This window comes from Gobio gobio, assembly GCF_949357685.1.
Source record: "Gobio gobio genome assembly, chromosome: 13".
NCBI lineage: Eukaryota > Metazoa > Chordata > Actinopteri > Cypriniformes > Gobionidae > Gobio > Gobio gobio.
Window position 1 is genome coordinate 33,300,479 of NC_137106.1, and position 24,407 is coordinate 33,324,885.

The following is a 24,407-nucleotide window of genomic DNA, read 5'->3' on the forward strand; positions in this document are numbered from 1 at the left end:
TGATCTCATCCGAAAAAGAGTGCCTGTTCCCTCAGAAGCACCAGGTGCTCACTAACACCAGAAAGGCCCCAGGGGTGACCTCGTTTTCTGTGGCTAGTACCACATTTCAGGCAAATCCTTTCACAGAGTGAACATCCAAGGTTACTAAGAACGGCACCCCCTGAAAGATTTTTCCATGAAAGAAAGTTTCCCTGAATGTTTATAGGGCAGAGTAAGCTTTTGTTTTTTGATGGCAGATTATCTGTAATGTTGTCTGTACATGTTGTCTGACGCTTTGAGATGAATATCAACAGCTTTTTCCAGTTATTATAGACACCAGTGCAGTTGGCTATCAGAGTTGAGTATTTCTGATTCATCTGACAGCACATTGACCTCTAAGAGGACATCTAGTATCTTAACTGACCAGCCCCAATTTTAACATAGATTTACCACATTGACTTTTCTTATAAAATCTCAGTGATGCCTCATCATTTAGATAAATGTACCCTCTGCAGATAAATTAGTTTTTTATTTCTGCAGTACTGCTCTGACTCACTTGGGTCTGTCAGATGTTTTAGTCATTATAAGTATAATGTGTGCAGTGAGCCAGTTATGAGAATTGAGAGAAGCCAATGATTCAATTTATTTGAATGTTTGCTATACTGATTTGTCGGACGGAAAGACTATCCCGGATTTGTTTATGAAATTCAGGAATATTAGAATACATAGGCTCTTGTTAATTGTGCTTATGAATGTCGCTGTATTCTGAGTGTGTGTGTGTGTGTGCCTATATCGTTAAGTATGAATGAATGAGTGCATAGGTGAGTTTACACAATTGCAGGACATGGCATGACTGTAAGCATCTTGTTCTGTCTCTCTAGGCATTTCCTCGTGATTTTGTGGTGATTTCTGGCAGTTTGATTGTACCTGTTAAGTTGTTGTTTATTGCAGATATTTATTTTGCCCAATCCACACAGCTGTGTCTACCCTGCTGAAATCAACATCTTGGACCAGTTTAAATTCTAAATTGGTTTTAGATGGACAGTGGTGGTCTGTTGATGGTACAAACTAGTATGAAAATGCAAAAAACATACCTTTTAATGGTCAATTAATGTTACCACCAGATGAACCTGCTTAGCTCGTATATGGTTTATATAACAATGATGTACTAAAAAGCGGAAAAGATTTTCCTTTGCATTTTACATGTACAGACAACAACGTTGTCAAAATGATCCCTGTTTCAGACCAGTAGTTGACGATGTCACTTTGTAAAGAAACACTGTGCGCCTATAAACTGAACACGTAATACGCTTGTGCAAGACGTCACCGTTTTCACAAAAAGACGATACCGGTATCGTTTTAAAAAACGTACACTTTGAAATCCAAAAGTTTGCGTTTTCAGGCCCCCGAAACGCTGTTGTCGTGTAAATAAACAGCCAAAACGCACAAAAGGTTTCTATTTTTTGGTTGAAAACGTTGTGTAAACACTAACAGCCCCTAAATTAATCTAAAAATAAATATAATTGCATTTTTCCTGTAGTGCTTTAAATTTGTTTTAGATATTGGCTGTCTACTTGAAAATGAACACAAAATACCTGATAAAAAAAAAGGTTCAATATGGCACCAAAAATGGTTCTTCGTCGTAATTATAGAGGAACCACTTTTGGTGCCATATAGCACCATATCTTAACATGTTCTGTATATGGTAGCGGTGCTATATAGCACCATAGTTAGCGGTGCTATATAGCCCCTTAGTCAAAGAACCGGTGAAGAACCTCTGAAGAACTGCTGAAGAACCACTGAAGCACCAAAACTGGTGCTATATAGCACTTAAAAAGGTTCCCCTATGATTACGAGCCAAGAACCATTTTTGATGTCATATAGAACCTTTTTTTTAGAGTGTAGTTATAAACCAATATATAACAATTAAGTAGCCAATATTTGGTTTTCTAATGTTTTTGAGTAAATTCAAAGTAAATAGAAGAGACTTCTGATACAAAAGCCTTTAAGTCCATCTAATGTTTTTCTTTAAAATGAGGATTTTTGTCAGGCTTTATGTATAGGTTTCTACCCAAGTACCACTACTTCTGAAAGGGCTGAGGCTGGGATTTAGTGGGCTTAAGGTGAAAGTATTTGATGAACGTATACTTTGTGCGGAGAGCATTCACTCAGTATTGTTATCTCATTTTTGACCGAGGCGGCTTTTAGAGGCTTTTGCATTAATGGAAATCTTCAAATATTGTTTTAAATTTTTATTTAATTTCAGCAATTTTGTGTACGCCTCATTTGTCATCATGAATTTGTATTACAAATGTTGTGAGATGAATATCAGCATTGGGTAATATACAGTCTGTTGACTAGCATTGATTCTAAAGATGGCTGATAATTTTTATTTTATTGGAAAGATTTCATAAAAACAAAATGCAGTCATTTTTTGTTTTTGTTTGAACAACTGAAGATGTTCAGCCTGTTTGTGTGCAAAGCTGATTTTACATAAGTGTGTGTGTGTGTGTGTGTATGTAGGTGGGGAATCCACGTGTGGAGTTAACGCTGTCAGAGCTGCAGGAGATGGCAATGCGACAGCAGCAGCAGATCGAAACACAGCAGCAGATGCTGATAGCTAAGGTATGGGCCACAATATCAAGCCTCTTATTTCTTTATTTATTCATATGTCTTACAATCTTTTTCCTCTTCTTATGTCTGGACTGTTAGTTTGTGAAGAAATGGCCTGTCCTATGCCAAAGTCAACCTTTATTTAGGATAAGATCTGCATATTTTATTTTCAGATCTGTTAATAGTGCTCTGTTGGTCTGCTGACTTCTGCTTATTAAAATGAAGACCCCTGTGTTTCGCCATAAGCAGGTGTACACGCATGCATAAGGGGCATATGTGAACACATGGTCATATCATCTGGGGAGTGCATGAACTGTCATGTTTGATTAATTGTACTAGCCTGGTTCCATACGGCCATGTCAAGAATTTTCTAAAAGCCTTTTCAATGATTTGCATTTTAAATGTGCACTCGAGCCTGACGTCATTCGCTTAATCCGGCTCTTTTGATATTATGTTTGGAGAATTGTTTGTCTCTGATGGAGATATTGTCTTGAGGTCACTGTGTGATGGTTGAATATCACACTTAGGCCAGCGTTGGAGGGAACTGTACGTGTTGCCTGTACGCAAAGTTCTTTTCCTTAAACAACAACAGGAAAGAGACTCTGTTCACATAGGAAATGATATCAGCTTGGAACTGCAGCTGTCAGGAAGAGGGTGGACGTTAAGACCACTGGAGGTTGAGTGTGCATGCACGTGTGCTCGTGAAGGTGTAGTCAGTTCCCGGGAAAAAAACACCCAGAATGCTTGGGAAATCGCAGACAAGCGACACAAGTCCTAGCTATGATCTCTGAAGTATATGTGACTGTGTATTTCATGAAAAAATATCAAGAAGACATCAAGTTACCTCACCTGTTGTAAGGTAAACAAATGCACGTCTGTTTGGAACTTTTCAGGTAGAGGTGGTTGTTCAATTGCTAATTTATATATTGTATTTGTATTGGTTTTATAATGCTAATACACATTGTGTTGTGTATAGATAATGCAGATTTGAGAACATTTGACTTGCCATTGAAAAATGGCAATTTTTCACTTCAAACATGGTACAAAAACAAAAATAAGTGAACGAATACAAAATAGTGCATGCATATTTCAGACAAACATGTTGTATGTAACTAAACGTAGTAGCCCTGCGGTTAAAAACACGCTTTGTTTGTTTGTCCGTTCATTTAACACTGGATTGTGTCGAGTCAACACTCTGGGACTGTTAGGCCTGGCTTTGTATTAGCTCATTCTGAGGTAGACCTGAAAGTGCTTGTCAGCATGAATGCCTGTGCTTCCCTCCACTTTCTATTTCAGTCTCATTCATCTTTCACTTTTTGGGTGTGTTATGTAGTAATATCCCACAATAACTGAATCTTTCATATACGGTTGGAGTAATTACAGTTTTGTAGTTAGGTACATGTAATGGCACTAAATCTTTGTCTTCTGAATTGGCATTGAAATTAAGTTGATGTTCTTTTATTTCCTGTCTCTATCTTTTCTCTCTCTATTTTACCGTCTTACCTGGTCCTTCCTTGTTGTTTCCATCCCATTCTCTCGCAGCTCTCCACTGTGCGGAGTGAGGTGTGAGAAAGGGCTTTTGTTGATCTGTTACGTGTTTGTTTTGATCTGTGGAGCATGCCCCCCATTTTGAAATTGACCGTTACCCTCTCCTGTCGTTCCGTTTCCTCTCCTCTCCGCATTTAGGAGCAACGATTGCGGTATCTGAAGCAACAGGACCCACGTCAGGGCCAGTCCGTGTCTGAGAGTGAGAAGCTCCAGAGGTTGAGGGAAAGAGTGGACAGTCAAGAAGCCAAACTTAAGAAGGTCCGTGCCATGAGGGGCCAAGTGGACTACAGCAAACTCATCAACGGCAACCTGTGTATGTACAGCCATGTTAACAGACTTTAGATTTTACTTATATATGTTCTCTGTAACATTAAAATGGCATATGGTGACCAAATATTATATCGAGTACAATACCTGTTTGTTATTGAAATATCTGATTTGTCCTTTAGCCCAGGACTGTGTTTTTTTATGGTGATGTGGCATAGTGGTTAAAGTCAACATGAAATCAAAATTGACAATTATTTTCCTTTTTTTTTTTTATATTGCAGTAATTATAAAAAAATGACTTGTCCGTGTACATCATAAAAAAAAGGGTAACACAGTTTAGGGTTTAATTCTCACTATGAACTAGTTGCTAGTTAGTATATATATACTGATTTATTAGTACATAGTAGATATGCTGTTTATTAGTACTTATAAAGCACATATTAATTTCTTATTCTGCATGACCATTAGGGATGCAACAATACAGTTAGTCCACGGTTCAATACATACCTCGGTTTTTAACCACGGTTTTCGGTTCGGTTCGGTTCTGATGGCTTGTCACATCATTTTTTTGTTATTCTATTCTTTGATGACAGGAACAGCAAGAGGTTAAGGAGAAAAAAGACAATTTTTTATTGCAATACTCTTTATTGTACTTAAAAGTATTGAAAAACCTACCTTAAACTTAAAACTTTACTTAAAAAAAAACCTTGTATTCCTAGTGTATTGTATAATATAAAAAAAAAATAATAATAATAATAAAAAAAAAAAAAAAAAAAAAAAAAAAAATATATATATATATATATATATATATATATATATATATATATATATATATATATATATATAAAGATTTACACTGGCAGCTCAGAGCTGTACAGCAGCATTAAAGTATGAAATTGAATTATTGATGTAAAAATAAAACACTACATAGACTTCACTATAAAATATACACTGATTCTTAGCTACTATATTAGTTTTTCAGTCAAGAGCAGTGAGTGATTTTCTCTTTGTCTTTTGTTGTTGTATTAACATTAAAGGGATAATTCACTCAAAAGTGAAAATTCTGTCATCGAGAAATTAATACAGGTTTGAAACAATATTAGAGTGAGTAAATAATTACATCATTTTAGAGGTGAACTGTCCCTTTAAGGACCGCGTGATCACTAGGCTGCTGCTGTCAATTTAAGACCTGCGTGCATCTAATATACAGACACACGCAATTTTACTTTCACTTTAGACATAACCGACTGTGTTTATGTTAACCTTGTGTGTATTTGACAGTATTAGCGCAGTAAGACAACTATTTAGTCCTGTAATCACGTGTTTGACAGGCGTTAAGTGCGCACGCTCGGAAAAGCGCATGCTAAAACTGGCAAGGCAAGGCTTTAAAACGCATGCAAATAATGAACTTGAATGTGAATGTGAATAACTCTAGTGTTCCGTGAGTATAACTCTACCACTAACGTGTGTTGTGAATGTATGTCGCGTTGTTCAGTATATTGGGATGGATATTGGGACTACCTTACTTATTAATAAACAATAATTAGGAGATTTTTGAGGCAAATGTCATAGTTAATAGTTAGTTAATCGTGAGAATTGGACCCTAATCTAAATTGTGAACAAAAAAATTATGTGTCAAAAATATTAACGTCTCCTCCCTGTCGCAATAACATCTCTTCTCTGATATACCTGTGTACTGTGTATACCGGCATGAGGGCTGAGCAAAAAAGTATGTCAAAACCGTGCCCCCGGTTCCCTCGAGATTATCCTATGGGTTTTCACAATGGGGATTTTCAATTTATGAGTAAAATAATGCGTGAGGTAAACATAACTTGAGGATACTTTGACGTTTTGTTTTTTTTAACTTATGAATCGAAAAACCTGTAGGAAAATCTAGAGAGAACCACTGGTGAATTTGACTTCCCTGCACCAATCTATTGTGCCCTTGAGCAAGGCACTTATCCCCAGATTTCTCCAGGGTGATTGTCCCTGTAATACATTCATTTTGCAATTTCAAGGCAACTGTGCACAAAAAAGTCTTTCAAAAGAAATCAAACCGCTAGGGCTGAAGCTAACAGTTATTATTATTGTTAGAGCACACAGTGGAATTTGCTCCAGTTGCTTTTGCCGTCCACTCCCTCTGTGTTCCTGGCAGTGGATCAGTCAGTAGGAGCATCTCTGAACTTTAAAACAGGGAGTTCTATTTGGGGTGTGGAAGAGCCTGGGGAAGATTTCACCCCCTCACGACATTCATGAGATAAAATCCAAGATCACAATCTCTATTTAGAATTTGTCCTATGACATGTGGACTTGGAGAGTGGACAACTGGGAAAGCAGCAATTTGCACTGGACCTCACTCCCACACACTTGCTTGCCCACACCCACACTTGAAAAATCCACAGACTAACATATATATGAAGTGTATCAACAATCGTGCATCCATTTGCGCACTACAATAATGTATTTATTATCGGAATGCTTTGTGTGTGTGTCTTTCAGCTGCAGAAATTGAGCATGTTAGCAGCCTGTTCCAGGAAAAGCAGGCAGAGCTACAGTCGGCCATGGTCAAGGTGGACCAGCTCACGCAACAGCTAGACGATCTGCGACGGGGACGTCTCAATGGACTACAGCCTCTGGGGGGACCAGTGACCAGCAATGCTGCACTAGAACTCCGCAAACTCTACCAGGAACTGCAGGTACTACATGATGTAGGCATTGTGCAGTACAGAGACTACAGTGTTTAACTTTTTTGTTAACTTTGATTAAATACACAAAGAAAGAGAGAAAGACTGAAACCATGTGTTGGTGGTGGTGATGCTGTTTGCTGTTTTTGTTCAAATGCAGTCAACTCATGACTACTCGAATAGCCACCGGCAACAAACTAGCCACAAAGTCAGACTCTGTTTATCTTAAATATATTGGACACACTTGGGGAAAGTAATAGGAAATAGACTTTCTTTTAATCCATTAACACAGTTTGATCATCAAAAACTATTTTATTCCCCAGTTAATTTTTTTAAAGGCTTTTGATTTTGTGCTTTCCTGTTTTGCCACACTTGTTTATTCTTTCCTCAGTCTTCTCTGAAGTTGTTTGGGGTACAGTTTTCACCCTAGAGAGATATTGCATAAAATATTCAGATTATTAATCATGTTTTCAAATTCCAAAGATATTAGTTGGATAAACGTGGCATTTGATGAGATAGAGAAGATATTCAGATTCAGTAACATAATCATCAGTTCTGTATGCGTGTGTATGACGCATGTATGATTGTATTAACATTTAGATCCGGAACAAGCTAAATCAGGAACAGAACAGCAAGCTACAGCAACACAAGGATATGCTTAACAAGCGTAACATGGAGGTGACCATGATGGACAAGCGTATTGGGGACCTCAGAGAGCGTCTCTACAAGAAAAAAGCAGAGGCAAGTGATAAAGAACCAGCTTGCAACTGCATTGCCACATGCAGATTAGTACACCGGATACCGGATTTGTAATATTACATGGAGCTGCAATGTAAATCATTGTTTAATGGTATTTAAAGATACCCTGGAATTAGTTAAACCCAGCATTTTAAGCTCAACGAATTTTGAAGCTAAGTGTTTGACCCCACATATGCATACAAATTGCATTAAAGGGTGTTTGTTGATATACACAGATCAGGGATAAGATTATGACAGGTGAAGTGAGTAACACTGATTATCTCTTCATCACGGCACTTGTTAGTGGGTGGGATATATTAGGCAGCAAGTGAACATTTTGCCCTCAAAGTTGATGTGTAAAAAGCAGGAAAAATGGGCAAGCGTAAGGATTTGAGCGATTTTGACAGGGACCAAATTGTGATGGCTAGACGACTGGGTCAGAGCATCTTGAAAACAGCAGCTCTTGTGGGGTGTTCACAGTCTGCAGTGGTCAGTATCTATCAAAAGTGGTCCAAGGAAGGAACAATGGGGAACCGGCTCATTGATGCACGTGTGGAGCGAAGGCTGGCCCGTGTGGTCCGATCATAAAGATGAGCTACTGTAGCTCAAATTGCTCAAGATGTTAAAGCTGGTTCTGATAGAAAGGTGTCAGAATACACAGTGCATCACAGTCTGCTGCGTATGGGGCTGCATAGCCGCTGACCAGTAAGGGTGCCCACTGCCCATGCTGACCCCTGTCCACTGCCGAAAGTGCCAACAGTGGGAATGTCAGCATCAGAACTGGACCACATACATGTGATGTTCTTTTACATCACATGTATGGCTGGGTGCGTGTGCGTTGCTTACCTGGGGAACACATGGCACCAGGATGCACTATGGGAAGAAGGCAAGCCAACGGAGGCAGTGTGATGCTTTGGGCAATGTTCTGCTGGGAAACCTTGGGTCCTGCCATCCATGTGGATGTTAAGGCCCATTTATACTTCTGCGTCGAGTGTACGCCGTAGGCTACGCGCGTAGCCGACGCCGTCGTGAGCATTTATACTTCTGCGCTGTTGTCTGCGTCAATGTGCAATTCCACATGCAGACGCTAGAAGGCAGTGTCCTCGGGCATGTTGGTGTAATCAAGACAACAGCCGAAGAAGAAGCAGCTTGATGTGTAGAATCTGTACATTCATGTCGGAATATCAGCAGCAGTGAGAGAGAGCGGCTTTTCTTGCAGCTTGAGTTGTTGTATCTAATACAAATTAAGCATCTCTAGTTGATTAGTAAAGTTAAATAAGGCGATCTGGCGCTGGAATGCATTTGTGAAATCATGCGGAGCTCGTGGCCGCTGTTTTCAGCAGCGGTGGCTCAGCAAGCGATTGTTGTTGCGGAGACTTCATTCACGAAATATACCCTAATGTGTCCCTGTTCTTGATATACAATTACTGATTAACATCTTTGGTTTTAATGAGAAAATAAATAAACTATATTCAGCGGATCTATGTATTTATTTACTACCATAAAGAATCGCTGGACTGCAAAATAGTGTGTTATAGCAGACGTAAGGAACTATCATCCAATTTCTGGACACACACACACACACACACACACACACACTCCTATCGCAGATTTTTTATTTATTTATTGACCTGAGGGAAGGGTTCTGGCAGACCAATCACAGCGCTTGCGGTCCGCGTAGAATTGACGCGTTGTTACATTTTTGGAGAGGTGCGCGTCAGGCTACGGCGTAGGGTACGGCGTATCCAACGCGTCTATGCGTAGGGTACGCCGTACCCTCTGCGTGCACTCGACGCAGAAGTATAAATTGGCCTTTACTTTGACACGTACCACCTACCTAAGCATTGTTGCAGAACATGTACACCCTTTAATGGCAACGGTATTCCCTGGTGGCTGTGGCCTCTTTCAGCAGGATAATGCGCCATGCCACTAAGCAAAAATGGTTCAGGAATGGTTTGAGGACCACAACAACGAGTTTGAGGTGTTGACTTAGGGCGTTTTCACACCTGAAAGTCCGCACCAAGGTCCGAACCGTAGTTCATGTTTTGATACTTTTTATATATTCAGTTAGTTTTGGTTTGGTTTCACATTGCAATTATGTGAGCGGACTAAAGAACTTTACATGACACACTTGCGTCCACTCGTCATCATCTATGTGGGCTGCATCTGGACATTGATTGGTTTGTAAACGGACGTGCGTCTGACGTCAGCGTCTTTGACAAGAATGAATGAAAGGACGCATATCGTTGTCACTATTGAACAGTGCGCATTGCTTGACTATTTTTTTTATTCGTTACATTTAAAAGTGGACATTTCAAGCTTTATATACACATATTTCTCATGTTTGTGAGGCAAGTAGCCTGCTGAGTTTCAGTTTATTTGAGACCCGCTCCAGTTCATGTGTAAAGCATGTGATCGCTCCCGTGATTATTGTCTTCTATAGACTATTTGCTTCTTATTTATTAAATACAGGCAATTATCTGATTAAACGTTGATTAAAATTAAGATACAATTTATACAAAACGAAATTCCCATTAAAGACATGCTTTCTAAGCAAAATCATACAAAATTTCGTTCAAAATTATTTCTGACTTTCTGTCTACTGACATATTGCGCATATTTTCACTTTTCATAATCAATGTAGCCTAGATTGAATTTAAAAATAATGTTATAATATTAAAACATAAACAGGAACTTCCTGTAAATGGTCTGAAAGTACGAACCATACAGAAAATGCTTTCACACTAGAAACGAACCGAACCTTTGTTCAGTTTGATCCGGACCGAGACTACCTCTTTTCGTCGGACCAAATTTCGTCTGTTTGGTCCGGACCGTGGTACGGGGGAGGTTTCACACCTGCAATTTTGATTCGGACCAAACTGAAAAGTCCGAAAATCCGGACCAAACAAGGTAGGTGTGAAAACGCCCTAAGCCTCCAAATTCCCCAGATCTCAATGCGATCGAGCATCTGTGGGATGTGCTGAACAAACAAGTCTGATGCATGGAGGCCCCACCTCGCAACTTACAAGACTTAAAGGGTAACTAAACCCCAGCTCAGAGCTTCACTCCACCCACTGGCAATTTTTGAAAAATGCTGGAAAAGTGGGAAGATCCCAGCGGAGACAGAGGGGACGAACCAAGGGCGGGACTGAGCGGAGGGCGTGAGTGCCTGAGACCCGCAGTGACGGATTGATTGCGTTAACTCCCGATGCCGACAATGCTAGTGAAGCAGCAGCGCAAGAGAACTGACCTAATCTATGAACAGTCAAATCCTTACACTGAATGCCACTATAAATAGATCAGATATCTGATATACATACGATGTATTTTCATTCAAATTAACTGAATCAATAAGCAGCGCAGGACCAATAAGTTCAGACCTAATAGCCTATTATAAACAGATTTACTCAAATAAAAGACTATATACGTCAGCATGTTACGGTATTGTTGTTCGTTACCGCGACAATCACTTGCGTGTCAGGGTTTGAAAGTGCGTCTCATGTATGAAACTTATCCGTACACATGACAGGCGGCAATAATATTGCAAGAAAATCCTGACGTGTACTGACAACTGCATTATTTAACTGCATTTTCTTCATTACAATGTTAAAGCAAGTGTCAAGTAAGTTTCATTCATAATGTTTCTACTTCATGTAATATGACAGTACATACTGGAGTGAAGCCGTTCTCATCATGTGATTGGGGAAAACATTTCTGAGGGCGTGGTGAGCTCGTGCCAGGGGCGTGGGTAGTGAGCCGTTGGAAGAACCATCCAACGTCACAATGTACCACAACGTCCAATAGGAAAATTCAACTGCAGTAGCCACCGTTCAACCTTAAGAGGGCAGCACTTTGGCGGTTTTACACCATATTTTATAGAATTAAAACACTTTATACCCAAATGTCAAAACATTTACTCGAATAAATGAACAGCATTAATAAAGCCCCAGTATTACAGATCATTAACTAATAAAAGTTGGTTTAGGGTTTAGTCACCCTTTAAAGGATCTACTGCTGATCTTGGTGCCAGATACCATAGCACACATTTAGGGGTCTAGTGGAGTCCATGTCTCGACGGAATCATTAGGAAGGTGGTCATAATGTTATACCTGATCAGTGTATATGCTGCATATTTGTAGGTGTAAAAACTAGTACTGTATTGACTAGCTGTTTCTTGCAAAGTTGTCTGTATGGGGTTTGATTAACTATTTTTCTTCTCTACAGCTTGGCCGAATGAGTGGTCCTCCCTCCCCTCAACCAACCCCAGGCAGTTCTGGGCGGGTGGCAGCAGTCTGTCCCTACATCCAGATACCGGTGGCCGGGCGACAAGAAGGAGGCTACACTTTACCTCCTGATCCCCTGAAGCCACAGTCTCTCTCCGCTCCTGCTACAGTCAACCATGCTCGTTCCAAGTCAGGTCAGTCTTTCCTCTTATTATTTGACAGACTTTTACTTTTCCACTTGCTGCTTTCCAGGACTGTAACAAAAAACTGCTACAGGAATTCTGGAGATTTGTCCAGGGATTAATGCATCATCGAGAAAACTGTTGATGCTCTCACACAGAAAACGTCCAAATAAAAGCTCCCTGTGGTAAAACGATGAGCATCAAATGGATATACAGGGTTCATAACCCCAATCAGCAAGATAGTACAACATAAATGGGGATAGATATATCATTTCACTATGCTTGCCTCTTGAAGGCTGTGTATATCAATCACTCAACAGCAGAAATCTGCTCACCGGCTCTCCTTGTAAGAATGAATCTTCTTTCTCACCACTACTGTAAAATCATTCATTTAGATCAGTTCACATTTCTTTCTATGCTTCACTCATTTTCCTGATACGTCACAATAGCAAGTCTTTATCATTCTTGGCATCGCAATTCAGTTGGATGAAGAATTGCAGTATCTCTTTCCATCTAAAAGGGGAGCTCAGTCATATGCACCAAGTTTTGAAACGTATCTTTATTCAGATATTCTCATCAATGTCATACTAAAACATCTTTATGTTTGTTTTTTTCCAGCCTTTATCGCTAACATGCTTTTTCATTTTCTCATGTCTGTCACCTTTTATCTCCTCCCCCTATTCGTTTGTCATGCTTCTCTGTCACATTTGGGGGCGGCGGGACAGAGGAAGAGAGGGTGAGGATGCCTGCAGGCCCATGGAAGGTCTCAGACTTAGACATCATAGTGGACCCTCTGGTGCCATCCTCAGAGCCTAGAGATGGGCCAGAGCCCCCCACAGACTCCGACTGTACTTCTAGTGAGTTTTTCAGGCATGATATCAAGAGGAAATCTTTGATCCGAGAGCATAAAACAGGGTTGCACTTCTACTTACAAGACAGAAATGTGCCTTTATAAGAGATTTAAAAGCAATGTTTAAAACCATGTTTGATTTTAGGTTGTAGATAAATGATATATAATTTGCTTATCAATTATTCACACACACACTGAAATAATGAATATACAAAAACAACAAGCATGCACTTAGTTTGTCAGTACACGAGGTAAGTCCTATGCATAATGTGTTACCTCATGGGTACTGACAAACCATAAAATGGCAATTTTTTGCGCCACCCATTATTCATCTTAAAGCACACTTAAAAGTACACTTACTGTTCCATATCCCAGTAGTCACTGAAGTTAGATCCACAGGACACCTAAAACCCTGAACTGAACTGGTGGAAAAAAGTAGCTATTATGTAACAACTTTATTTTCGTAAGAAGTCATGAAGATGTCAGGCTGGCCTTAAGAATACATAACAGGACTGTATTCAACCTTTAGCATAATTAATTGCTGGAAGAATTTGACCTATTTAGAGAAAAGACAACCCCATATTTGATAGAGTTTAGTCCTTTGCTTCACTGCATTTCTCCTTTGTGGGACTTGAGAGTCGACTTGCCAGTGAGTTTGCTGGCGTGTCTGTCAGACGGATGGGATAAACATGCGTCATCGCCCGTGGCTTTGACAGCAGAGCAGTGGACTTGGACACATAGGCTTAGTAATCCATTTAACCCAAAGAGAGCTGGATCTGTGCAGAGGACAGGACAGAAATATACCCCACTCAAGCCGCTGATTAGAAGTGTCCTGATGTCACAAGGGTCAGAGATATGAGTGTAGTCCCATTTGAGACTCATCTCCTGCTTTAATGACCTGATGAGCAGGTCAGTCTGTGTCATAATGAGGCTGACTAGAGAAAGAGCATACACGTCTTTGTCTGTTTCAGTCTAACTCATACTGCTGTGCTCCCTACAGCTAATGATGCAATCTGGCCCTCGTTCAGCAATAATAGGGTTCCTCTAAAACCTCCAGACTGGAACGACACAAGTCAAGATCATATCAGCAAGATGGGTACCTCAGACAAGGTGAGATTAAAGAGTCCTCCTTAGAGCTTAAGCACAAGTTCTATTGAAAGACATCTTTGAGTCTTGCTTAACTCGTGTTTTTGTCTCTTTCTAGGAAGCCCCTAAGCTGTTAGGGACAGTAACAGCATTGTCTAAGCAGCCTCCACCCATTTATGGAACCTATCCCAGTGCAGGCCATCATTCCACAGTCTGTGCCACTAGCTCTTTGCCCCGCTCTTCTCCTGGCACCTTAGGCTGGCAGAGAACACCCCCTGCCTCTGGTTCCTCTTCACAGCAGATCCAACAGCGGATAACAGTGCCTCCCAGCCCTACGCCTCAGTCTGGATCAGCCCTCTTCCCTCAGAGTGAGAGGACAGAGCCTCCTCTTGCTGTGGCGGTGCGTCCCTTTATTCCAGACAGAGGGTCCCGGCCCCAGTCTCCAAGGAAGGGCCCTGCCACTATGAACTCCAGTTCAATCTACAATATGTACCTGCAGCAGCCTACAGTCAAAAATTACTCCAGCAGCAGCAGAGCTGCGGTCAAAGCAGGTAAGAAACAGTTGCATTGGTTTCACAAACAGGTATGGAAATGAGCTTTCCATATTATGGTTATACATGTTCCCTTCTTTTAAATTGTCTTTCTTTTCATTGGCTTCCAGTATACGGAAAACCAGTCCTACCGGGCTCCACCTCTCCCTCTCCAGTTCCACTCTACCAGCAGTGCTCCACAGATGAGATTGACAGAGAGGCAGCCCAAGAGAGCAGTCCCTTACCTCCACCTAGTGTGGAGCACATCCCTCGCCCTCTCAGCCCTACCAAACTGACCCCTGTGGCCCACTCCCCTCTCCGTTACCAAAGTGACATTGACCTTGAGGTGCTGAGAAGGAAATTATCCAATGCTCCCCGACCTTTGAAGAAGCGAAGCTCCATCACAGAACCAGAAGGACCCAGTGGGCCTAACATCCAGAAGCTCCTATATCAGCGCTTCAACACTCTTGCAGGGGGCATTGAGAGTGGAGTGGGTGGTACACCTTTCTACCAGCCCGACAGTCCTTTGAACTACATGGCCGCAGCCCTGGGTGATGTAGACACTGCCAATGGGAACATGATGGAGTCAAGCATGTTAGCTGAGCCTTCAGCAGAGCCCGCAATCTCAATCCCTCCTCCCACCTCTTCTGTGTCACCTACAGCTGATGACAATGAGAACCAGCAGACACATCTATGTAGTGACTCAGGGGGCGCTCAGTCGGATGATGCCTCAGACCCTTCTCTTAAGGATAACCATGAGGATAATCATAACAACAACCACACAAATGTTACGGACACACAATCTAGTCCGGTACCAGAAGCCCATTCCCCTGCAGAGCAGGACACCATAGCACAGTCAGGCACTCCTCCTGGTGCATCTACGGTGAGTTGGCACTAGCTTGTTGGCTAGGGTCATGTCAAGATTTAGCCCTCATTCAACAAGAAGTCTTGTGAGATTCACAAGAAACATACATACACTGAGTCCTGCAGCAATCCTTTAACCCTTACCTCTGGTCTGGTGAAATGTTAGTCTTTGAAATATGAAAACTAATAGATTTTTTCACATTGCAGGTCAAGCGCACCAACCTGAAGAAGCCTGGTTCTGAGAGGACAGGTCATGGCTTGAGGGTAAAGTTCAATCCTCTTGCATTGCTTTTGGATGCATCTTTGGAGGGCGAGTTTGATTTGGTGCAAAGGATAATTTATGAGGTACTATTCAGTTGCAATACTCTGCTTACACCTATATTGAATGCTTGAACTAAACTCAGTAGTAGCTTGTCAACTGTTTCCTCCTCAAACTGTGTTTGTTTTACTCCATCCTCAGGTGAACAATCCTAGCACGCCAAATGATGAGGGTATTACCCCTCTCCATAATGCGGTATGTGCAGGTCACCACCATATTGTAAAATTCCTTCTGGACTTTGGGGTCAATGTCAACGCAGCAGATAGTGATGGATGGTGAGGACTATCACTTTTGTCTGACAGTTTACCTCTTGACATTTGTCTGCATTTGAGAATATTGGACATCTGTTGTCATTTCATATTGTACAGACATGAAATTCTTACTCATGAAGTGATGGCAGCAGTTGCTAATTCTATTTCACTTGTGATCAGGACGCCCCTGCACTGTGCAGCTTCATGCAACAATGTTCATCTTTGCAAGTTGCTGGTGGAGTCTGGAGCTGCCATTTTTGCCACTACTATCAGTGATGTGGAGACGGCAGCAGACAAGTGCGAAGAGATGGAGGAGGGTTATGTCCAGTGCTCTCAGTTTCTATATGGTAATATCAAAAACATGTTCTGGTGTTCTAACGAGTTTAGAACTAGCGAGTTTCTAGAGTAGTGGCTTTTGGTAGCCAATTCTACTTTTTCCCCCCTTCCAGGTGTACAGGAGAAGTTGGGCGTAATGAATAAAGGGACGGTTTATGCCCTGTGGGACTATGAAGCCCAGAGTGCCGATGAGGTGTCCTTCCACGAGGGCGATGCTCTCACCATCTTGAGCCGTAGGGATGACAGCGAGACAGAGTGGTGGTGGGCCAGACTTAATGACAAGGAGGGCTACGTACCACGCAACTTGTTAGGGGTAGGATATCTTTATAGGCATGCATTTATCCGTTGAATGGCACTTTTATGCTTTAAATGAATTGTTCCAATTTAAGGCATAAAATGAGAAAGAATCAACCCTGTAAATTGTTTAGAAGGTAGGTTCTCCATCTGTAATTGTTGTTCACTGTTATCATTGTAGCTGTACCCAAGGATCCAACCCAGGCAACGTTCCTTGGCATAGGTGGCCAGAAGAGACAGCGCAAGCACCTGTAACAGCAGTTGGCATGATGCTGCGGGATGGCGCCCTGTCTTTGCCATCACCACAACACAGATCTCACGGGGGTGGCAAGATGATGGAGCACGTCTGGTGTTGGACCAGAGGGAATAACCGAAGAATGGTCTTCCGTTTGCATCCCAGATTTTAATCGTCACTTTGATGTGTTGTTTTTGCAGTATCCCTCTATCCCATATATCTGTTGAGGAACATGTTAGCTTTTCTGACCTCTTCCACAGTGTAAACCTCCTGAGTATATGTATGTGTGAGAGTGTTTCAGAATGGGATGTTACTGTCAGAGTGGGACGTGGATGTGATGATAAGAGTTGGTGACAGAGTATGCAGTCTTGGATTCCAGTGTTTCGTGCTCTGTGGTTATTATCAGGCGAAAAGGAAACCGAAGGGACTGATCTTTCATTTCCCACGGTAAGGAAGTTGCTGATTTGGGGAAAAGGAAGGAAAGTGCTTGAAAGTGTTTAGAAGAGACCTTGAGGCTGGTCAAGCTACTGATGGATAATAAGGAAGTGGCCTGCTATGGAAACATGTATATTTTTATGTGTGGAGAATTATGTGGGCTGACAGAGGTGAAATTGTGTAGTCATCTATGAGGAACTGAGGATGCTGAAAGGAAAACTGATGCCATGAAAACTAACGCTGTGGCTGTTTTCCCATCAACCAGGGGATATTGACAACATATCACATAAAACCTATATTCCTATGCTTTATTTAAGTTGGGCTTGATTTTTTTTTAATGCTACATGATCTTTTCCCTTTTTAAAGGTTGTTTATTTAATTGAAATGGGGAAAAAAATCTTTAAACAGCTTGATATAGACTTTAATGGCTGTCAAAACAGGCAGGATCTGCCTTGTGTTTGTGTTGCCATATGAGAAATGCAATGTCATGTATATGTGCACAATAAAATTTCCACATTGGGACAAAGTTACGTGTTGTATTGACTGGATTTTTCACAGCCTGTATTCTATGTAGGAGTATGATGAATGTTTAAAAAAATCTTATTTGGGTTTCGATCTTGAAATATAATGGATGCATTTGTTGTGAAGTTTGAAACATGATATCTGAAGTATTTTTTATTTGCTTTATTTTAATTAATTACTTTTTTAGCTTGAAAATAATTGATCTATCGAAGAATTGATTGTTGGCAAGTATTTGTGGAGCATAATAAAAAAAATTCATATGGTATTTAATATATGTTAAATAATATATGTTTTAAAGGGATAGTTCACCCAAAAATTAAAATAATTAATTTACTCACCCTTAAGTCATCCTAGGTGTATATCACGTTCTTCTTTCAGACGAATAAAATCGGAGTTATATTACAAAAGTCCAGGCTAATCCAAGCATTAGAATTGGATTTATGAGTTGCTCTGTTTTTGAAGTCCATAAAAAGTGCATCTGTCCGTCAAATAACGTGCTCCACGCGGCTCCGGGGTGTTAATAAAGGCCTTCTGAAGCGAATCGACGCGTTTGTATAAGAAAAATATTCATATTTAAAACTTTATCAAGTAAACTTTCGGCCGACCGCCTTCCGTGGAAAAGTGTTGAATGTTGAAAGTGAAACTCAAGATGCGTACATGACGTCATGACGAGCCTAATGGACGCGTTAGTCTTTCGATCGGCAGGGGAACTTTCAACAATTTTTCCATAAATTTAACAGGGAAGGTGGTCGGCCGAAAGTTTACTTTATAAAGTTTTAAATATGGATATTTTTCTTACACAAACGCATCGATTCGCTTCAGAAGGCCTTTATTAACACCCCAGAGCCGCGTGGAGCATGTTATTTGATGGGCAGATGCACTTTTTATGGACTTCAAAAACAGAGCAACTATTAATCCAATTCTAATGCTTGGATTAACCTGGACTTTTGTAATATAACTCCGATTTTATTCGTCTGAAAGAAGAATGTCATATACACCTAGGATGACTTGAGGGTGAGTATAAATTATGGGCTAATTTTCATTTTTGGGTGAACCACCCTTTTGGTTTAGACTTGTGTTTCTCAATTTCAGGAAATCATTGCACGGTAGGCTAGCCCATGAATGAGTAACTACTAGTTTAACCGGACATTACATAATTTCGCAAGCTGCCATGTTTTATCTAGCGGTCTTGGACGTTCATTAGTGCTCGATTACTTTATTGTCAGTATATGAACTTTGAACTTCTTGGCAATACATGTTCAACAGAATCATATAACACCACGGCACAATAGGTGAGTAAACCAGAGTGGCAAATATTTTATTTTTAAAACTTAACGTAAGTGTTTCATTTTCAACCAAAAATGAAAATTCTGTCATTTACTCACCCTCGAGTGGTTCCAAACATGTATGAAATGGTTCTGCTGAACACAAAAGATATTTCAGTTGATGGGACCATCTTTGGTTCCCCACATTCTTCAAAACATCTTCTTTTGTATTCAGCAGCAGTCAGAAACGCAGGCCTACAGGTTTCGAACAACTTGAGAGTTAGTAAATGATGACAGAATTTTCATTTTCAGGTGAACTATCCCTTTAAAATGTTCGTCACGATTTGTTCACTGAGGTCATTTACCCACCGAGACTGGTTGTCCACTTCCTCCCATATGAACTATATTTCAGAACATTTTGAGCAAAATGTCAACGCAGAATGGATTTCATGTCGTCACCCCACTTCTCGAGAGCACGGGCATGTCTAAGCGGATGGGGACTACCGTGTTTCTGAAGATGGAGAGCTCACAACCCACTGGTTCCTTCAAAATCCGCGGAATAGGATACATGTGTCAACATGTGAGGACAAATATCGTTGTATTTCACAAAATCAACCACCACAGTATATATATTTTGACTAAACATATAAAGCTGCTGAATGTTATAACTCATAATGTGCATTTCAAAACTACCATAAGATTGTATCGATCACTGAATCAAGTGTAAAAAAAGCAAACGTTTACTTCCCGCACACGCAGTGCGCGTTTACTCCGCCATCTAGTGTTTATTAAAGGAAGTATTGCATATTATTGTGATAAACATTCTCTTTTTTTTTTATAAGGTTGCAAGTTCAAACAAGTCGAGGGGTGTCATTTGTTCTTCTGGTGAGTGAAATGGTAAACATTTCATTGTATTTCCATTAGTATATGGGCACTTTTGGCCCAAGGGCCCTTTAGAAAACAAACTTAAAACACGTTTTTCACACTGTCACTTATTTAACATGAACATATTAAATTATGTATTGTGTTTAACAGCATTCTGTGATGGAAATGACACTTTATCAAATGTTCTCTCTGTCTCTGTGCATATAGGTGGTAATGCTGGTATGGCCACAGCATATGCAGCAAGAAAACTCAACCTGCCAGCTACCATTGTTTTGCCCTCATCGACACCCCAACTGGTAGCTCAAAAACTTAAGGACCAGGGAGCTACAGTCAAAGTTGTGGGCAAGGCAAGAGCAAAATACCAATCACAGCTATCCTAAAGCCTTTATTCCAGATATGATGCAGTTACATTATTTTTTATACATTATCTTAAATCATTTACATGACAGTTGTTTTGTGGTGTTGTAGGTATGGGATGATGCAAATGCTGAGGCCCTACGATTGGCGGAAAGTGAAGGTCTTACTGTAATACACCCGTTCAACCATCCTCTGGTCTGGTGAGTTTATATAAAATGAATGAATAAATAAACTCAATGAATTTGGGCATGTACAGCCCTTAATTTATTGTTTAAAAAATCTATCTCTTAGGAAAGGTCATTCCAGCATTGTGCATGAACTCAAGGCCTCATTGCCAGCCAAACCTGGAGCTATAGTGCTTTCCGTAGGGGGTGGAGGTCTGTTTTGTGGGGTGATGGAAGGGCTGGATGAGGTAGGCTGGGGCAATGTGCCTGTCCTGTGCATGGAGACCATTGGTGCCGATTGTCTAAATGTTGCTCTGAAAGCCAGAGATCTGGTTACACTGCCTGACATAACAAGGTATAAATGAACAAATCATCTTGAATTCATGAACAGTTTTTTTTTGTTTGCATATCTGAATGTTTCTGAACATCTGAACATGTTTCTGACTGCCTTCAAGTGAAGCAACGTGTTTAGGAGCAAAAACGGCCTGCCAGAAGGCGTTTGAGTACAGCAAACGGCCCAATGTCATTTCAGAGGTGGTGACAGATCTACAGGCCCTGGAGGCAGTGGAACTGTTCCTGGGTAAGTTCATCGCTATGATTAAGGCCATCAAACAGCTCAATAACTAAGCTTGCTTTGCGATCGATTACTGTATCCTGTATGCAGATGAGGAGCGTGTGTTGGTGGAGTTAGCCTGCGGAGCATCATTGGCTGCAGTGTACAGCGGACTCATTCAGAGGCTACAGGAAGAGGGACGCCTTCCTAAACCGCTCGACCCGCTGGTAATGATTGTGTGTGGGGGTGGCAGTGTGAACCGGGCTCAGCTTCAGCATCTACAGGCAGTCATACAGAAATGACCACATCTCTACATTCTCTGAAAAAAAAATGGTCAATGCTTCTGCTTTAAGTAGCACTGACTGGTTGTGTTGCATAAATCAAAAGATAAAGATAATCTGCTGTATTGCTCTGACCACACATTCAGAACAAATTTTTTGCATTATCTGTAACCCTGCTTTATTAAAATGCTGTTTGTGTAATAAAATCACACATTTATTGTTAACCAACAATAAAGCAGACTTTGACTTGACTTTGAAAATCCTTTGACAGGGCAGAATTTTGTCACTTACCAGCTGTAACCAGCAGGTGGTGCTGATGTCTGTCTTTTTGATATACACTTCAGGCAAAAACAAATTTTTTCAGGCACTGATCAATTTTGAGATTATTTATAGAATGTTGTTTCAGACTAGTGGAAAGAAAACATCCAAAATATACATTTTAGTGTTCAATTTAATTCTCTCTCAGTAGTTTCAGTAGTCTGATGATTTTTTTTTTTTTACAGAGGTTAAACAAAAAGAAAAAGTTATATATATATATATATAATATGGAGTTAGCCTGCTTTGAACCTGGCTTTATTCAGTGTTCAGATTTCTGTTCTGAAAATGCATGCAAATTAGTGCAGAATTAATTATATAATGCCTCATTTGCATGTTTAAACAATATTTTTGAAATGTTGTAAAACAAAAAAAGTTTGCAATTCTATTAATTAGAATAATTCAAATTAAATCAACTCGGAAAGTATGGTGTTTTTTTTCACCATATTCACCTGTAGTGTCTTTGCCTTAAAGAATGACCTTTTATTTTTTATTTTACACATGACAGTGTAAATGCAAGTCTACAAATATGCTAATTCTCATAAAAATAGGAGAAGCTTCTTAAGGTTTTACCCGTTTTCATAATGTAAATTCTTTGAAAACTACATTAGCCACTGTCAGTTGCTGCTTAGCGATTTCAATGATTAAAATCACTTCTAAAAGAAAAAAGACGACAACTCGCTACACACACACACCACCCACTTACTTTGTTAGAATCAGTTTTGACCCCCCTTTTGCCTTCAGAACTGCCTTAAAGGGATAGTTTACCCAAAAATGAAAATTAGCCCATGATTTACTCACCCTCAAGTCATCCGAGGTGTATATGACATTCTTCTTTCAGACGAATAAAATCTGAGTTATATAAAAATTATTGGCAAATTATGGCTAATCCAAGCATTATAATAGCAGTAATAGTTTTGTTTTTGAAGTCCATAAAAAATGCATCTGTCCGTCAAATAACGTGCTCCACGCGGCTCCGGGGTGTTAATAAGGTCAAAATACATGCAAAATACTGCCGTGATCATAGATATATACTTAGATTCCTCATTAGTGCCTATGCAGATCGGTCGAATGAGGCATCTACGTATATATATATATATATATATATATATATATATATATATATATATATATATAATCTTTGATCGCGCTAGTATTTTGACCTTATTCACCAGAAGTTATGGCGCTGGGAATACTAGATGACATTCGTCTGATAAGAGGTAAAAAAAATAACATAAATTTACCGGTACTGTTTGGTTTCTCGCAGAAACCGATCGTTTCGTGTCTTAAGACATCAATGTGTCACCACGAGCCGCATGGTTTAATAAGGATTCGAATGTCTATGTGTTTTTACTCTTGTTGCTCTCATACTCTAAATGCATTATTCATGCATTATACGACTATCACACTGCAACGGTTGGAGTTAAAAATCTTCATTTGTGTTCTACTGAAGAAACAAAGACTCCTACATCTTGGATGCCCTGGGGGAAAGCAGATAAACATAAAAAAATCGTTTGGTGAACTATCCCTTTAATTCTTCATGGCATGGATTAAAAAAGGTGCTTGAAACATTTCTCTAAGATTTTGGTCCATATTGACATGATAGCATCACGCAGTTGCTGCCAATCTGTCAGCTGCACATCCATGATCCAAATCTCCTGTTCCATCACATCCCAAAGGTGCTCTACTGGATTGAGATCTGGTGACTGTGGAGGCCATTTGACTTTGAACTCATTCAAGAATCAGACCAGGCAACGTTTTTCCAATCTTCTATTGTCCAATTTTGGTGAGCCAGCGCGAATTGTAGCCTCAGTTTCCTGTTCTTAGCTGACAGGAGTGGCACCGTTGTGTCTTCCGCTGCTGTAGCCCATCTGCTTCAAGGTTGGACGTGTTGTGAGTTCAGAGATGCTCTTCTGCAGATCTCGATTGTAACCAGTAGAAATTTGAGTTATTGTTGCCTTTCTATCAGCTCAAACCAGTCTGGCCTTTTTCCTCTGACCTCTGGCATCAACAAGGCATTTTCACCCTCAGAATTGCCGATCACTGGATAAGAATGGTCTTTTTCGGACCATTCTCTGTATACCTTAGAGATGGTTGTGAGTGAAAAGACCAATAGATCAGCAGTTTCTGAAATACTCAGACCACCCCGTCTGGCACCAACAAGTACCAACCCATGTTCAAAGTCACTTAAATCCCCTTTCTTTTTCATTCTGATGCTTCAGCAGACCGTCCTGACCAAGATGCTTAAATACATTGAGTTGCTGCAATGTGATTGGCTGCATTTGCGTTAACAAGCTGTAGAACAGGTGTACCAAAAAAAAAAGTGTCCGGCGAGTATATATTTTCCCGTAACATATATTTTCTTTTGCACCCATAAAGCCTTCTGGTATTGGAACTACAGAAAAAAAAGCAAAAATGTGTGAGTATAATGTAAACCACTTGGCTGTAACTCAGGAGCTGCTTTGTTTCCTACGGCTGTTATTAATGGACTTCATGATCCATGTAAATAACGATGAAATTACCAAGTGCTTTGTCATGTGATTGGGAAAAGGCAGGTAATTGTGTTAGAACAAAGACTGTGGTTGTAGTACATTACAGGATTTATGGTGCACTGAATACTGGGCAGCGTAC

General features: G+C 40.3%; 2 protein-coding genes across 4 annotated transcripts in view; both read left to right on the plus strand.

The window, feature by feature from the left end:
• Positions 1 to 17,964, plus strand: part of ppp1r13ba (protein phosphatase 1, regulatory subunit 13Ba) — a 49,250-nt gene extending 31,286 nt beyond the window's left edge. For both annotated transcript variants that reach the window (XM_079832534.1, XM_079832533.1), the window contains exons 5-18: positions 2,503 to 2,604; positions 4,279 to 4,453; positions 6,907 to 7,103; positions 7,692 to 7,832; positions 12,054 to 12,246; positions 12,960 to 13,091; positions 14,085 to 14,194; positions 14,289 to 14,721; positions 14,832 to 15,583; positions 15,772 to 15,909; positions 16,025 to 16,158; positions 16,315 to 16,481; positions 16,584 to 16,783; positions 16,946 to 17,964. In XM_079832534.1, coding sequence (XP_079688660.1) covers positions 2,503 to 2,604; positions 4,279 to 4,453; positions 6,907 to 7,103; positions 7,692 to 7,832; positions 12,054 to 12,246; positions 12,960 to 13,091; positions 14,085 to 14,194; positions 14,289 to 14,721; positions 14,832 to 15,583; positions 15,772 to 15,909; positions 16,025 to 16,158; positions 16,315 to 16,481; positions 16,584 to 16,783; positions 16,946 to 16,987 — 2,916 coding nt within the window. In that variant the 3' untranslated portion in view covers positions 16,988 to 17,964. The remainder of the gene's footprint in view (positions 1 to 2,502; positions 2,605 to 4,278; positions 4,454 to 6,906; positions 7,104 to 7,691; positions 7,833 to 12,053; positions 12,247 to 12,959; positions 13,092 to 14,084; positions 14,195 to 14,288; positions 14,722 to 14,831; positions 15,584 to 15,771; positions 15,910 to 16,024; positions 16,159 to 16,314; positions 16,482 to 16,583; positions 16,784 to 16,945) is intronic.
• Positions 17,965 to 19,101: 1,137 nt separating this feature from the next.
• On the plus strand, positions 19,102 to 21,711 carry sdsl (serine dehydratase-like). Of its 2 annotated transcripts, XM_079832893.1 has the most exons (8): positions 19,102 to 19,248; positions 19,634 to 19,801; positions 20,064 to 20,106; positions 20,314 to 20,453; positions 20,575 to 20,663; positions 20,755 to 20,982; positions 21,083 to 21,207; positions 21,292 to 21,711. In XM_079832893.1, exons 2-8 carry the CDS (start codon positions 19,649 to 19,651, stop codon positions 21,480 to 21,482), a joined length of 969 nt encoding a protein of 322 aa, XP_079689019.1. In that variant the 5' UTR covers positions 19,102 to 19,248; positions 19,634 to 19,648; the 3' UTR covers positions 21,483 to 21,711. The 2 variants fall into 2 exon arrangements, with proteins under 2 accessions (XP_079689019.1, XP_079689018.1); XM_079832892.1 differs by lacking the exon at positions 19,102 to 19,248 and having other exon boundaries at positions 19,546 to 19,801.
• Positions 21,712 to 24,407: the final 2,696 nt, after the last annotated feature.

What these genes read in the sequence shown, in the direction of transcription:
- sdsl (XM_079832893.1), top strand. Translation starts at nt 19,649, where the DNA reads ATGTCAACGCAGAATGGATTTCATGTCGTCACCCCACTTCTCGAGAGC. An exon ending in TAGGATACATGTGTCAACAT is followed by an intron (nt 19,802 to 20,063) that starts GTGAGGACAAAT and finishes TTTTTTTATAAG; the next exon opens with GTTGCAAGTTCAAACAAGTC. An exon ending in CAGTCAAAGTTGTGGGCAAG is followed by an intron (nt 20,454 to 20,574) that starts GCAAGAGCAAAA and finishes GTGGTGTTGTAG; the next exon opens with GTATGGGATGATGCAAATGC.